The sequence below is a fragment of the Plasmopara halstedii genome (genome assembly GCF_900000015.1).
Source record: "Plasmopara halstedii genome assembly, contig: Scaffold_3109, whole genome shotgun sequence".
NCBI lineage: Eukaryota > Oomycota > Peronosporomycetes > Peronosporales > Peronosporaceae > Plasmopara > Plasmopara halstedii.
Genome location: NW_020190012.1, coordinates 653,641 through 668,968, shown reverse-complemented (window position 1 = coordinate 668,968; position 15,328 = coordinate 653,641). Strand labels below are relative to the sequence as shown.

General features: G+C 46.0%; 3 protein-coding genes across 3 annotated transcripts; 1 reads left to right on the top strand and 2 right to left on the bottom strand.

Moving 5' to 3' along the window:
* Positions 1 to 4,920: 4,920 nt before the first annotated feature.
* Positions 4,921 to 7,078, top strand: PHALS_07460 (swi snf-related matrix-associated actin-dependent regulator of; the record flags this gene model as incomplete). The annotated part of the gene is made up of 11 exons (XM_024720927.1): positions 4,921 to 4,950; positions 5,032 to 5,070; positions 5,141 to 5,260; positions 5,347 to 5,416; positions 5,482 to 5,560; positions 5,617 to 5,665; positions 5,739 to 5,827; positions 5,889 to 6,171; positions 6,240 to 6,308; positions 6,372 to 6,739; positions 6,802 to 7,078. The coding sequence occupies 11 exons, from the start codon at positions 4,921 to 4,923 to the stop codon at positions 7,076 to 7,078; spliced, it is 1,473 nt and encodes a 490-aa protein (XP_024586077.1).
* A 65-nt stretch (positions 7,079 to 7,143) lies between these two features.
* PHALS_07459 (mediator of rna polymerase ii transcription subunit 22) lies at positions 7,144 to 7,605 on the bottom strand (the record flags this gene model as incomplete). The annotated part of the gene is made up of 2 exons (XM_024720926.1): positions 7,144 to 7,276; positions 7,340 to 7,605. 2 exons carry the CDS (start codon positions 7,603 to 7,605, stop codon positions 7,144 to 7,146), a joined length of 399 nt encoding a protein of 132 aa, XP_024586076.1.
* A 225-nt stretch (positions 7,606 to 7,830) lies between these two features.
* PHALS_07458 (v-type proton atpase proteolipid subunit) lies at positions 7,831 to 8,460 on the bottom strand (the record flags this gene model as incomplete). The annotated part of the gene is made up of 2 exons (XM_024720925.1): positions 7,831 to 8,258; positions 8,373 to 8,460. 2 exons carry the CDS (start codon positions 8,458 to 8,460, stop codon positions 7,831 to 7,833), a joined length of 516 nt encoding a protein of 171 aa, XP_024586075.1.
* Positions 8,461 to 15,328: the final 6,868 nt, after the last annotated feature.

Sequence of the window (15,328 nt, the reverse complement as noted above, 5' to 3'; positions counted from 1 at the left end):
CGGACTTTGCCATCGGCTGTGCACTGCTGCAAGCAGACACCGAGGGGCGAGATCAGGTAGTCGCGTTCAAATCTCTCCAGGTTATGGCTGCGGAGAGGAACTACCCAGTCCACGACAATAAATTACTTGCTTACTTGCGATGAAGTATTCACTAGTCAAGTTCAGAATGCATCTGCTTGGCTCAAAGCCGTTTTTGATCTATCAGATCATGCGTCGTTACGCACTGCGGTTAATTTGACTCGCCTCTCGCAGAAGATGACCAGGTGACTCTCATCCTTTACAGAATATAGCTTCGAGGTGAAGTATAAGCCAGTAAAGCAGAATACTTGGGCTGATGTGTTGTCGCGCAAGCCAAATTATGAGCTTGCTCATACCAAGACGGTGACGTATTCAGTGACGGAATCGATTCGCGCCGCATACGCTGGTGGTAGTATGTGTGTAGTGCTGCTTTAGGCTTTCGGGAGCAAGAAGTTTGAAAACTCGGACATAAGAAGTGTCGTCGCGATTGCGTGCATGGTTACACCGATATTCGTTAAATATCGGGTTGCTGTATTGAAGCACCGATTCAACGGATACGCCACGAATTGTGGGTTCTCATGATAAGGATTTGAAACGTGTATTTTCTATGAGGCCCACGACACCCCACTCAGTAGTCATCTCGGTCGTGAGAAGATGTACAGCTCAGTGAGTTGCCACCACTGGTGGCCCAAGCTGTACAAATGGACGAGCACATATGTGCGCACGTGTGAGACGTGTCAGAGGGTGAAACCTTTCCGAATGCGGCGGCGCCGCTGGCCAGTCTACCGATACCCTCGGCGTGTTGGCAGTGTATGAGTATGGACTTTGAGTTTGGCCTGCCAAAGGACTCGGCGTACAACATGGGTGGCGTGGTCTTCGTCGACCTTTTGAGCACGATGGCTCATCTTGCGGTAGTTCCGGACACCATCGACGGTGTCGTTACAGCAACGCTGTTTATGGTCTACAATCTTCAGAGCGCTGGGCACAAAGTTGACGATGTAAACAGCGGACCATCCGCAGACCGATGTTCTAAACTAAGCGCGTGAATTGCGTCGTTGAAGACGTTCTTCGCAGCGTCTGAGCTACGACACTGGAGTGCTATGTTGCCACTCGTAAAGTTTGCTCTGAACAATGCAGTTCATTCATCAACCGAATACTCGCCGTTCTACGTGAAAGGCTTGTTAATCCTTAAGGTCCGCTGACGCCGCCATCCCATGGCTTAGGGATGGGTGGGAAAGGAATAGCTGAACGGCCAGCTGATGTCAGCCCCCTCACCGTTTGTAAAGAAGTCGATGACTTTCTGTCTACCGGACTGAGTGTCCTTCGACACGTTCGCGATGCGGTGGCTGAAGGCCGAGCCATGTAGACGAAATATGCAGAAGGAAGAAGCAGCAGAAATGCTGAAAACTTCGAGGTCGGAGACCTGATTTTATCAATTGCTAATAACCTTCCTGCCAAGCGAAGCCTGGAGTATAACGGATGCGCACCCACCGTGTTTTATGTGGGCTTGCGCAAGCCGAAGCGGAGCCCGCAGGCGCTTGACCACCCAGAGGCTAGATCAGCAACTGGGTTTGAGCGCGGAGTGCAATGATTTCCATCTTTAACGGCTTCAGGCGCTCCACCATCGCACGAAGTGCCCCATTCGTCTGCTCGACGGGTAGGAGACGCTCATACGAGCGCGATAAACCTCAAAGTGAGGTAGTCGGAGCACCAAGAGCTCCAAACTCTCGAGATTTTCCGCATAGCGGTATGCGACCTCAGCATGATGCTCAGCGAAGTCCCGATCGCACCAGACATTGTCCTGAAGAGCTCGAAAAGCATTGTGAGTCACCGAACGGCGATCGAAAAAGTCGTCATCGTCCGCCGCCAACTCTTCTCGACGGGAACGGTGGTATCCAATATCACGTGGAACATCTTATGGGCTAATATCGTCGACAGGGCAAACCCAGTATCTTGTGAAGTGGCGGGAATACCTCGACTCCGAGAACTCGTATGTGTTTGAGGTGCCACTTCGGCAAGACTGCCCAGACGTCATGGTCGCTAATGAATAGAGGGATCAGACGTATCACGTCGTAATACACCCCGCACTTCTCTGCACTAGCCAGAGAAGCCGAAGGTCCATAAGTTGAGCTCAAGGTGTGGCCCTGAGCTACGGTGGTCGTAGACTCACCCGTGTAAGAAATCACAGAGCTCGTGGGAGCGTGATGGATTATTCTATATACCGCAGGGCGACAATACGTAAAGCGTCAGCGTTGCGCCATGCGTTTGGCAAACTTGAATCGAAAATGGCGTTTTACGCGAACGTCCACCTTCTTGTGGCTCCGCTGTAAGTTGGGCAGCAAGGAGAGTTTCCAGTGCCGCTACACCCATCGATCAAAGAGCTCTTCGTCATCTGCAGCGGTTTCGCGAGGGCGAGCACGGCAAGAGTCGTCCGTATCGCGGGTACAGAAGCGCCTTCTTTTTGAGCGCGAGGTCAAGCGCGGTACCTATCCCATGTATTTTTCATAAAATACCAAGAAGCGATCTCGAAGAGCATTTCGGTGGTCAAGATCAGCTTGTGTAGTGGCCGGGGATCCAACCACGTAGACGCCTAACGATCGATTGATCGCCTCCTTCGCTTCAGTAGCAGGACCCGCCGAGCAGAAGCCGTATCACACACGCGGGTCTAGGATCGTCCTTGGATGCGAACGCATGAGAGTTGCCTTGTGAAAACCTGCAGCCGCTGCTTCTGTGCCTCGTCGAGGCGATTGGTAATGATACCACTTCTTCCGGAAGTCGAGTGGTCGAAAAACGGAACAAATGTCCGCAAGGTTCGAGCAGGGCTCAGGTCGCGCCGCTGGCGCACCTCGCCCTCCTCTTCTTCCCTTCCTGGAAGAGTATTGACCGACTCGTGGTCGACTTCCTTTAAATCCTCGACGAGTTAATTCTTTGTCCGCGGCGAGCACAGTGCTTGGTTGCGGAGGGCGTGGGATGCGCTATCCTTGAATTCGCGGACGTGCTGTCCAAAGTTGCACCGCGTGCAGGTGACGAAAAAGTACTTCGCCCGCGGACGCTCTCGTAGCCAGCGAGGCTGGGTGCCTTTCGTGATCTAGACACAGGGCTTATTGAGCAGAGAATTCGTGCAGAAAACCCTGGGGATGTAGAGGTGTCTTAGACACGCGAGCTCCGTACGACAGTCACAATTTAGATGGGGGAGGGTGGAACGGGGTTACACGTACCCTGGAGTTAGAGGGTGGGTCACACAAGATGGTGTGACCAGGTACACCTTACCAAGAAGTCATTACGTGGCTCGACTGCCAGTATTTATGCATTATTTAAGTAGAAAAACCTATAGATCTAGATATAGGTGGCTCTGCAGCAATAAAACAAAGAAATACAAATAACAGTTTGAATGGAAGAGTTCATTTGCCTTGATTAAGGTTGCCGTTACTGTTTGGAGTAAGCGGTTGGCGATCCGCTACACTCGTACTGGTTGTAAGTATTGAATGAAGGTCGGTGACCTTAGCTTAGATGTCTCTAAACGAAAGAGCTACGGCAGCCCCGCTGCACTAGGCGGTTAGGACGTTGATATGCTTGGCCCCTGAGCCCTAAAGACCTTACCCATTCAAACATGTTTAAGTCACCAGTTCATAGATCTCATTAAGCCAAATATCTTCTTTATTTCGACGTGGCGACTCACACTGAGTCAGTGCTTTAATGGAATTAGGACTGGCGGCGCAAACACTGCCACCGAGCACTTTAATGAAGCGGTATCTGAGTTCATTTACTTTCTGTTTTTCAAAATTGTTCAGAAATACAACACATGTACAGCTGACCCATACACGTTTAGTATCGCGTCTATCAATGCAAGATTTTGCAATCGTAACATGTGAAAAGTCTCGCTAGCTTTCAGTTTACCTTATGAAAGGTTTGTGTCTGGTTTGAAGCCGCTTGTAGAGCGATGCACTAGCCTTCGTTCTCTCGGTGTCACCGGAACGCCCACAGGCGTATGCGTGCAAAGGCTTTGGCAACAGATCTCAGGCGTCTAAAACCTCAATCCCGAGGCCAAATTGTCGTGACACTAGCACTATCTATAGAGCAAGCTGGGCTTCCTGAACCGAGCCCAATTTGACACCAAGTAAAATATCGTCGTAAGCTGCTCGGGGGTGTCGCAACACTCCCTTTCTTTTAAAACAGGCATAAAGTACGCAACGTATGCAGTGAAAAAGATACATGTGGTTAAGGTCTCGCCCTCGGCAGCTGGTTTGGTTGTATATCTCCCGCCGAGAATGGAGGTGTTGGGCCAGGAGTCACGGAAATCGCACTGTTAAGTATTCGTTGGAATGTTCAAGAGCCGAAATATCAATATGTATGAGCATGATGGGACCCCGTAAACAGGAGGCCTGTGGTACACATGGGCTGCTAGTCGCTCGATGAGTAACAGCGCTTATTTTACTTAAGTATATACTTTGCATCAGCCTAAAAATCATTACTCTCTACATTTTGCCACTTTTAAATGAACAGGGCAAACTAGTCGTAGTAATTCTTAATTCCGTTCCTGGATGCAGCGTACGAGTCCAACCTCTTTGCGTTAGTTAACGCGGGATCGTTGAGACGGTGTGTTCTCATTGCAAAGTGCACGACAACTCCGTTGTATTATCGTGCCAGTCTGCATTGGGGGTATGGTATCCAACACTTATGTGTCGAGTCACTTGTGTAGAAGGCGCAACTTTACGGCTACAGTCTGCAAAAAGCTTAAGATGATTATGACAAACAGTTGTTTCTTTTGCCTTTTTCAGCGTTTGACTGCTTTGATCAGACGTACTACATCCGTTCGCTCGCAATATTTGCCCTAGATCTTGATTCGCCATTTAGACATGATATTTTTATCCAATCCAGTATCGTTGCTGAAAGCGCGTAACGATGGTCGGAGAATTTGCACACGTTCAGCCGGTGCGTGTCGGGTCTGTGACCTTAATAGAAGCTGCTTCTTCGATACACTTATCTTAAAAATATTGCTTTTCGTGCCTTAAGGACAATGCCGAGATTGAGCGATCTGTGCTTTCGCAGGAGGTGTTATACTGTAACCCTTAAGCTGAGCTCGTGTATATTTATTGATGCTATTGTCACTTGATGTCGGCAGGTGGAGGCGCTTCGAAACCGCCTCGGACTGCGTCAAGTGGACGTTTCGAAGGAATGTGGCGTCAATGCCAGTATGCTGTCGCAATGGATGCTGGGCAGGTATAAAGGGAACGTTGGTCGAGTACGTGTCATCATACCTCAAACCTTATCTCTTGATACGCGCATTAAGTACAGAGTGCTGAAGAAATACCTTTTCTTGTCGTGCAGATCAACGGACTGATGGAATCTTGGCTGATTCGACGACGAGGAGGAAAGCCCATGGACAAGGGCATGATGCGTACGATGATGCCTCAGTAATTTCTAGCAATATGCTATTCATTCTCATATGTTGGTGTCTTGAAGTGTTCACTTCGACTACCAGCTCTCCAAAATTAAAGCGGAGGTTGGAGGAAATGAACGATCCATTGCAAGCAGTTAGAAGGTATGCTTTAAGACTTTTTTTTGGCATCGATCTGATACGTCGTTTGCCTGATGCAGGAAAGAAAGTATTATTTTGGCACAGCGGAAGCTGTACAATTACCCTCAGGTGAGATTTGGCTATGTGTTCAGTTAAACATCTCGTCAGTTTGTATGTTTATGTTGCTGTTGCGCCTTTGCAGTTTCCGACACGCGATGAATTATTAATCCCTATCCGACTCGATATAGATATCGAAGGTTATCGGTTCATCGACTCTTTCTCATGGAATTTGTAAGTAGTTCTTCTACTTGAATCGTACTTGTCGGGTATCTCTGATCGCAATGGTACCCAGGCACGAGAAAGAGTTTACTTTTGAGACCTTTGCGGCGGCATTGGTGCGTGACTTGGATCTTCCAAATTGTTTTTACCAGCGTATAACGAAATCAATCCAAGAGCAAGTGCATAAAGCTCAGGCGGTTCTTCCGTGGCACGAGGCTGTTACTGGCGAGAGCTTACATCCGATTTATATCAACTTACGACTATGTGATACCATTTACACTGATCGTTTCGAGTGGGATCTGAACAATACAAGCAACTCTCCAGAGCGGTTTGCCCAGGTCGTATGTGAAGACTTGGTGTGTTAGCCATCAACCATTCTTGCTGTCCTCTCCGTGATAAACACTATTTTTTTAATTGTACGCAGGGCTTGAGTGGCGAATTTGAAGCCCAAGTGGCACTATCGATCCGCGAGCAGCTACACGATTACTCAAAAGTAAGCTACTTTGCATTTGACGCTTAGATTTTTTGAAAATTGCTGAGTTCAAGAATTTGGCAGCTCATTCGAGAAGGTTTCAAAGATAAAGTATCTCAATTACCATCTGTCACTGCTGTGTTCCGCGATCGCCTTGATGTTGAAGTATGGGGTCCTTCAGTGAAGTATATCTTAGCGGACGACATCCCACAGCTCGAGCGGGAAGACTTTAAGCGGATGCGACCATTATCCCGCCCTACGATACACCTGATGCCACCGCCGCTTCCGATAGCAAAGCCAAATCGACCACCTAAGCCAGTGAATACGTTTCTGATGTTTTGCAGACAAAACCGAAAAAAAGTTATGGCAGATCACCCCGCTGCCAGTGCTAAAGATGCATCTAAAATTCTTGGAGATATGTGGCAAAAGCTTTCCGAGAAAGAACGAGCTAGGTATGAATAAAAAGCCTGGACATAAGAGCAAAGCATCAAATTCTGATTTAGATGATTTGCAGCTATATTCCCATGACAGAGATTGAAAATCAGCGGAGAATGAATGAGTGGCGGATGAAGGAAAACGCTTTGAACGGCATTCATACCACTCTTAGGGGCGGCATGGCTGTCGCAACCTCTGCAGCAATAGCCACACAGAATCAAGTCAACTCTGTCTCTCATTCAGGTTCGATGCTTTTGGCTTCCCAGATGACACCTGAATTGGATGATGCTGATGCTGATGAAGACGAAGACGAGGAAGACGAGGATGAGGATACTAATGGTGGCATTCTTATTTGATTTTTTTGCATAATGGGTAGCTTTCGATAATTTGTTACTTTATTACGTCAAATGCATCGAATATCTCACGAGGTCTCATCGATATCTGGTATGGGCGAGATCCGCCACTTGGACTGATAGAAGTGATTTTCCAGCTCAAACAGTGCTGATGAAATGTCGGAGCTTAAGTGTGAAATTTGCGCGTCCACATCGTCGCACCTGTCACATTGCACACATCAGCTGCGAATAGTATTGTAATGGTTGACATGCACTCAGCGTCACCGTTTAAGTAATTCGTCGGAGGTCGTGTCGACATTTTGGCTCATACCCTCAAAGTCACCGAGCGCCAGAGATAGTTTCATTTCGGACACAAGCTTGAGTAGTGACTCGCTGGCCTGCACAAATGTAGTGGCGTAGACGGAGCTCTGGAATGCCTCACGTGTAGTGTTAGCAGAGTCTTTGATCTTAGAGGTCTTGATTAGGCCCTTAAAATTCTCAACTAGCTTCTCCACACTGTTGTCTAGCCGCTGCCGGTATTCCTCCGCCATGAGTAATACTTATCAATCGTTTTCTCAAACTTGTTTTTTTTTCAAAATTACAGCCTTCATCACACAATTTTCGCAAAATTCAAACTTGGTTATCAAATGCATAGCTTTATTAAGTTTTTAGGCCTCTGCCATTACTCTCGCTAGTACATCATGTTCGAAGTTAAGCATATAGTCTCCAAGTATGACTCGAAACGCTCAAAAGACTGCGACAATGTCTACGAGTGCTTACTCTGAAGGGCAGTCGCTCTTCTTCTGAGAAAGGATCAGCGCGACAATCAAACCGTAAAGACCTAAAGCCTCCGCAAAAATCAAGATAAGAATCATGTTCACAAACAGCTTTTCCTGCTGACCCACAGCGCGCACGCCTGCATCACCAACCACGCCAATGGCCATGCCGGCGGCTAGTCCACTAAGACCACAACACAAGCCAGCAGCCAAGTGTGCAAAGCCCGAGTACGAGCCGTATTTTGGTGAGTTGCCATTCGGTGGGTCAATCGAGCCCTGAATGATCACCGCAACAATCAAACCATAGATACCAAGCACACCAGCCATGACGACCGGAATAATATTACGCATCGCAAGCTCAGGCCGCATCACACCCATCGACGCAATACCCACGCCAGATTTGGCGGTGCCGTACGCTGCTCCAAGGTCTGTAGAGGAAAAAGCAACCGCAACAAGTAAGTGACATTTTCAAATACTACGGTAGAAAACCTTAAGCAGTGATAGCATTAGGACTTCACGACTGCTACAGATTCGGCACGTACTGGCAAATACTAGGGCAGATGCAACGCCCATAAAGCCGAAGAAAGAGGCCGACGACGGACACACGTCAGCTACAAGTTGAGCCAGCATTTTATTATGTTTAGATTGAAAAAGATTTGCTTCGGTGGGTCAGAAAACTGGGCTGTAAGAACACAGGAGACGTAGTGAGACAGCTGACGTTTATGTTGGAGCAGCTTCGGCCCCAACTAAACGCATGCTCCTACGCACCTGTTAGAGATTATGTCGCGAAACTCGCCCCCTGATGTCTTTTTGCCATTAATAGCAAAAGAGGTTTTTGAAAGGGAAAAACCTCGTGCAAAGATCCGTTTCTGGAATCCAATAACGACTATTAAGACACAAGACCCCTCACAATCAGGTCTGAAATTACGTCGATCACACACAAATAATACAAAACAACAGGACATTGATTGATCTCTTCACTATGTGCTTTCGTCAAAAATTCAATTGAAAGCAAGATGTGTTGTGTTTTTCCGCCTTTTTAAAAAGCCTACCGTTTCAATAACCTGACTTCCAGCTATACTTTTTCCGATACAGCATGCAAACAGAATTTCGCTGCTGTGATAATAGCGAAGTTTGCAAATTAAGAATTTTCATGAACCGCATTCTACTCAAATCGATGCGTTTTCCGTTTGGGCTTCATTATGAGAAGCCAGACAGCGCAAAATCGATGCGCCAGCAAGACCATAGAAATCTTATTTTTATTTTTGCAGTGGCTTTAGGTCGTTACGGTTTGATTGTTGCGCTGATTTTTTTTCAGGAAAAAGCGATTGCCCGTCAAATTAACAGTAATTAAATTCTATCTAATTTCAGCGTCTGCGAAGTACTACAGACAGAAAGTACCACCTGTAGTATCACCGATGGTTCGTATGGCAGGTCAAAAGATTTTGGTCTGCTAAATCTTATTTCTATCAAAGTGAAGATACACACTTAAGATGTTGGGTTAAAGGTGAGCAAGATTATCTTCTGGGTGAGTTTCCTAAGTTTCTACTTAAATTTTGATATTAAACCTTTTGATAAGGTTTACAATTACCACGAAATCGATATGTGGGATTGCGGTTCAATCCACTGAGTGTGAATTTGAGTCCCACCACGGTCAGAATTCTCTCCCAGATGTGAGTACCCCATGAGATTGTGTGTTACTACTAGCTTTGCTCCTTTTGTGTATATTCTTAGCGGATGTAATTGTGAAGTCATCACATCAAACTTTGTTTCGTATAGACAAACTTTTAACTGAATGTATTTGACATTAGAGTAGTCTGACGCGCTGCCATAATTTGGCGCCTTGAGAAATAGAACCGCGTTGACGTATAAACTCGACTTCTGGACAAACTTAAGGCAACTTTCGCTCTTCGGAGCTTATACATCCCCATTCGTGGTAGCTTACGTATATCCTCTGCAGATTTATTACCATTCCGGTCGGAAGAGAAAAAGACATGTCACCATTTGAGTTGATTTTTGACTCTTTATACATGTCATTCACCGATGTTATGAGTGCGCCGACGCTCTTTCGTGGTAAATGTTGCTTTGAACTCTGTAATAAGGCGAAGGCACTCAGGTAGACACAACTGAAATATAACGGGCTCAGTACTGTAATTTCGTGTACTTCAACTCCATTCACATTTTGTACAACTAAAGCATTATGTCACTTACTTGATGAATCGCACGTCAGAAAGTAGATACAGCTTTGCTATAAAAGATAATTAAAGGTATGTATTTAGTAATGGTTCACATAGAGCTAGTTCAGAAGGTGGACCCTCATGAAATAGCAGAGCTGCCCAGACGTCTGATTATGGTAGAGGCCGCTCCTGGTTGGAACACACGAACTCTGCCTATGTGCATTTGAAAACGCAAACCCTTCGAGTCAAAGCTTTCTCCGTACAAAGTGCTCGGTAAACCCGATGCATTTGATAGCTTTTGAAGTCAATCTCACGACGAAGTCGTGAATCGACTTTATCATCTGGGAGACATCGACGTTTGTAAATGTGCTAATGCCATGCATGGTGTTTTTTTATGCTTAGCAAATGTTTTGTTTGTGTATTCATTGTGTGGTGCGTGCTCGCGAGCGGTCGTATAGTTCAGTGAATACAGTGCGTTTGAAGCTAATGTTATCCTTCGTTGGAAGTCAAAACGGGCAGGATACGCCCAGGTTGAATACCCATGTCGCTGCAATGGAAGAATGCCGTCTTCATGGAGGGTCTTCGAGTGCTCTGAGACCTTTCGCATTCACTACACTTCTTTTCAGAGAGCGATAAGCGTCACATTTTGTTCGAATAATAACATTTGGGCCATAAAGTCCTGTGGAAACGTAGGTGTAAGCTCTATGACTGCTCCGGAAGCGTACGGCCTCAGTCCGGTGACGAGGAGAAAGCAATCTCTTGGCTTCCGAGCAGCATCGTGGAGCTCGAAGAAATTTCAGTGTATGCAGTAGCAGATACCTGGGCTTTTCATATATTATTTGCTGTTGGATAGAAGGTGGGGAGGACTGAAACGTCATGCATAGGCGAATGACGTATTCCTCCTGGAAAAACGTTGAGCCCCGGTAGGCACAAGGCGCCCTGATATAGACATCGCGGCTAACAAGACACGAAAATTAAATAAAACGGCGCGTTCTTTAGAATTCGGGACTCGCAGCATATGGCTGGTGGTTGCTGATAACTTTTATTGGGTTTTGCGTAGCCATGAAAAGTCATGATATATTACTTAAAGTGTCGACAATAATTTTGCGCGTTCTTTTGATTTTTTTGAATCTGATATCTTGGAAAGCTATGTTCTCCTTAGCCTGGATTTAAATTGCGATCAAATCTTAAAAAAAACGTCGCTGGAAGGCCACAGACCATGGTCGGACTACAAAGCGCGCTTATCTCCTCGACGAGCTGTGTATTTACCTTTTTCAGAAAGCTGAAGAGCGTCTGGTGCAGATACGAAGCTGTGATAGCTGTCGAGTAGAGTGCGTGTTTGTTTAAACTGAAAGGCGCCCAAAGAAAGATTTTAGAAGCCAGAAGCGGCAGTCAGCCGCAGTCTTAGGATAAGACATAAAAATGGCTATAAAATTCGGTCCTCTGAAAGCTCATATATTAATTTTGAAAAGTTTGACTGTATGTCATGAATCTTAGAGTGTATCTTTGGTGGGACGGTAAAGTACAGCTGTGAGATGTATTTGTCTATGCTAGGGGAGGTGGAGAGTGAAAGCGACTAAGTGTTGCAGCTTTACGTGCAGAGCCATAGGAGCAGAAGATGGACTATAAGTCGAGAGTGGAAGAGGCACACCCTGAGGATAAAAAGAATATTTCTTTTTTATAATGATGTGACGGTTCAACTGGATTAGCACTACCGCGCGATGTGATCTCGGATCCCGCCAAGATAACGGCTGTTGTAGATTGACCACTGCCTCTGTTCCAAAAGTACTTCGAAATTGTCTTGGCCTATTCAAAAACATGCACATTCGCAATACAATGATTACACGGTACAAATGCAAGTCAGATTTTTAGAAAATATATCAAATTGTGCGGAGTACGGCAGAAATCGCTACTTCGAAGGCGGTAAAAGAAAGCCTCTTGTGTGCCCAAAATGTGGCTCTTTCAAATCCTGATTGACCATTTCACATTGTTAGTGACGCTTAAGCCTTTGGCCTGTGGAAAAGGCTTCCAAGCAGGTGCCAATAACCATGAATGCGGGATCGCATTTGAGTTTGCCAGCATAAAGCTGCAAGAAAAGGAGTACCCTGTCCATGGCTATGTGCGATGCCATTGTAAAGTTAGGGTGTATATCTGATTGGCTTTAAGCCTTTTGCGATCTGTTGAGATCATTCGCCGTTGCACACAGCGACACTGTCACCGCATCACTTACAGAAAATGGCAGGACGGTTCTGCTCTCGACGAGAAAACCTTTTGGGTACAATATGAGCTGGTTCGGCTCCATGCAGTGGTGGGTGTGCTTTCGCGACACCCCAACTATGACTAGCCGCATGTTACACATGTGGCGTCATTAATACTTTCGATGTATGGGACGGATGCAACATGCACAGCTTTTTTTAAATCTCTGAGTTACAGGGAGTCTGAGTTCTCAGGTGTCACTAAATCAAGGCGCGCGATTGCACTTCTGCACAGCCATGCCTTTTCCTAACCTTGCTGCATTACAGCACTAGCCTTTCTAACAGTCAACTGTAGTGGTGCATAACGATGAGGACCTTCCGTAGGAAATCCTGTACAAGGCATATGTTTCTCCCCTGAATGACTGATATGGAGGAGAAAAGACATTCTGCTCGGTGGACGCTATGTTTTGGTGGCTTAGCATGTATACGCATTTACGCGCAAGTCTACAGGTGCAAGCTTAGCCACATGCGTGGTGCTCTTGTCCAGTCTTTCATTTTTTGCAGTCCATTAGTATGGACTATTGTTTGGGCTTCGAAAAGATCGAACAGTGATACCGGTAACGCGGTCTTTGTGGATCATATACCCATGATAGCCCATCCCGCTGCTGTCAACGAGTGTGCGACCGATGAGGATACAGACAAGCTGTTCTTTGCCAAAGAATCTTGACGACATGGATTACCAGTAGTGATTATATCACGCTAAGCATCGATTTTTTGGCGGACATAGTTTAAGTGCTCGGCGCCAGATCAGATGTGCCAACAGCAAAATGATGGTCGGACGGAACGCTATGATCGGGCGACGGTGGAAATCTTCCAAAGTATGTCCGCAGAGAGACCGTAGTTTTGAAGGAAGTTGCTCTCACGCATTACGGTTGCGCTAATTATCACAGTATACGCCTCTACAAAATGAGCCATATTTTTTATATATGGTCTGGTGAACCTCGGGGCCTCTGAAACAGCCAAAAGTGATTTGACTTCTAGTCGGGGTCTGTTGATCTAGTTCGACTTGCTTATATTTGCCCGAATACACATCGAAGCAAAATCAGCACTTATATCTCAATGAAATGAAGCATCATGCGCAGGGCGCGCGACGCTGTGGTCGAGAGCCAGAATGTAAAGTAGCAAGCTAATGTAAGAGGCAGGCGGAACACACACAAATAAATGGGGGGCAAAAGTAATATTGAACGTAGTAAATTTACTGTCACATGCGTCTACTAAACAAAGTTGCGACCGTGCTCTCCCACGTTCCTAGCAAAATGGACTTTTAATCATACTCTTACCATCTCTGCAGCGGGCCTACCGTAGCTTTTTTGCTTGAAGGAAGCTTAGACCTTCGTTCCATAATTAGAACCAGTACACGAGTGTAGTGGACCTGACGTAGCTCTTTTGCTTAGAGGAAGCTTAGACCTTCGTTATATAATTAGAACCAGTACGAGTGTAGCGGATCGTAATCCGCTTATTCTAAGAGTAAATACAACCTTAACCCAATGCTAGATAACCCCTCCTTATAAATGTAAGCTGTATTTCTCAGCTCTATTTGCGGCAAAGCCGCCTATATCTAAATCTATAGGTTCTTCTATGTATAGTAGAACCTAATTAAGTGTATAAGTACTGGCTGTCCCAGCCACGCACTGACTTGCTGTTCAAGTGAAGCCACAATTTAATGCTGTCACATCATCGTTTGTGACTACACCATTGTGCGATCACATTATCTTGTGTGCCCAGTTACAAGCATAAAGAGAGTAAGAACACATCTTGTGATCTACATGGGCCCACAAAGGTCGTGCCGAAAACGGGCCCATCCCAGCTTCGGCTGCTGACCCAGACTCGTGAATAGAGCCAATGCACCGAGATCACGAGGGTCAGACGCTGGAGGATGGACATCGGCCATAACTGCTTAATGAGCAAGTGCTGGCCCACTCACATAGAATAGAAGGTTGGACAGCAAATACTATAAAGATGTTACCAGAAGAACATGGTAAAGCGGCAGATATCCCGTAACAGCAAATATTGAGAGCTGAAGTACCACTTCGGTAAGCTTGCCCTGGTACTGTGGCCACGTGCACCCTCGGTCATTATCTGCCTTATAGAGAAAAAAGAACCGCCCGTAGGGGTGTGCTTTTTCAATTTGGGTGGCAACTATCTGGCGGTGAATAGGATTCTTGGTCGGTGGCTGTGACAGCTGTCTCAAGGATAAAAGCGGTGTTGTAAGCAGAAGAAAGTTGTGGTGATAGATCGTCATCTCGATGAACCACGTCGTGCTATGTACTTTGCCAATTTAAACAAGGGTAGAGAAGTCCGCGACACAAAAGAGAGTTAGCAAAGCCTTAAGGCGAACAAGACAATCTGTTTTCCTTAAAATGAGCGCAAAGAAGTGTAATCTATATTGGTTTTTTTACCGGCTTCAAGTAAGCTCGAAACATCCTGCATGCAAAGTACGAATTTACCAATCCAAGAGCTCACGGAGCGTCCTAAACGAAATCGAACTGCTATAAAACTTAGCAAAAGCCCGCACAAGCCAGCTAATGACTTGAGACGGTTTGAAGCCGTATTCACGACATACGATTTGGTCAAAAGTCTGTGTGACCTTTCCGCTTGTAGTATACAAAGCTGGACTTTGTAAGCCATATTCTGCTCATTGGTGACGAGATGGGTATCAAAATGAGCTCCGCGGCGGCAGATCAAACTTTTTCTTTTGAAAACGCTTTGGCGTCCTCCCATGATTGTTATGCGTGTCGGTCGCGAGAGCCGCGCCGTGCCTGGAGACCTATTATGTAACGAGGTTACACGAACCCTAATAACAGGGGTGTGTGTCACACGAGTTGTGCATGGTGTGACCACACACCCAAACAAGAATACGGTACGGGGCTAGATAGCCAGTAGTTATGCATGTATTTAGAATTTACTATATATATTTAGATAATTTAGAAAAATCTAAACTTTAAACTTAGGATAAATTAATAAATAAAAATTAGTCTGGAATTCAAACCGAAGAGTCGATTAGCCTTCGGAAGGCAATAATCACTCTTGTAGTAAGCGGATTGCGATCCGCTAACTCATACTTTA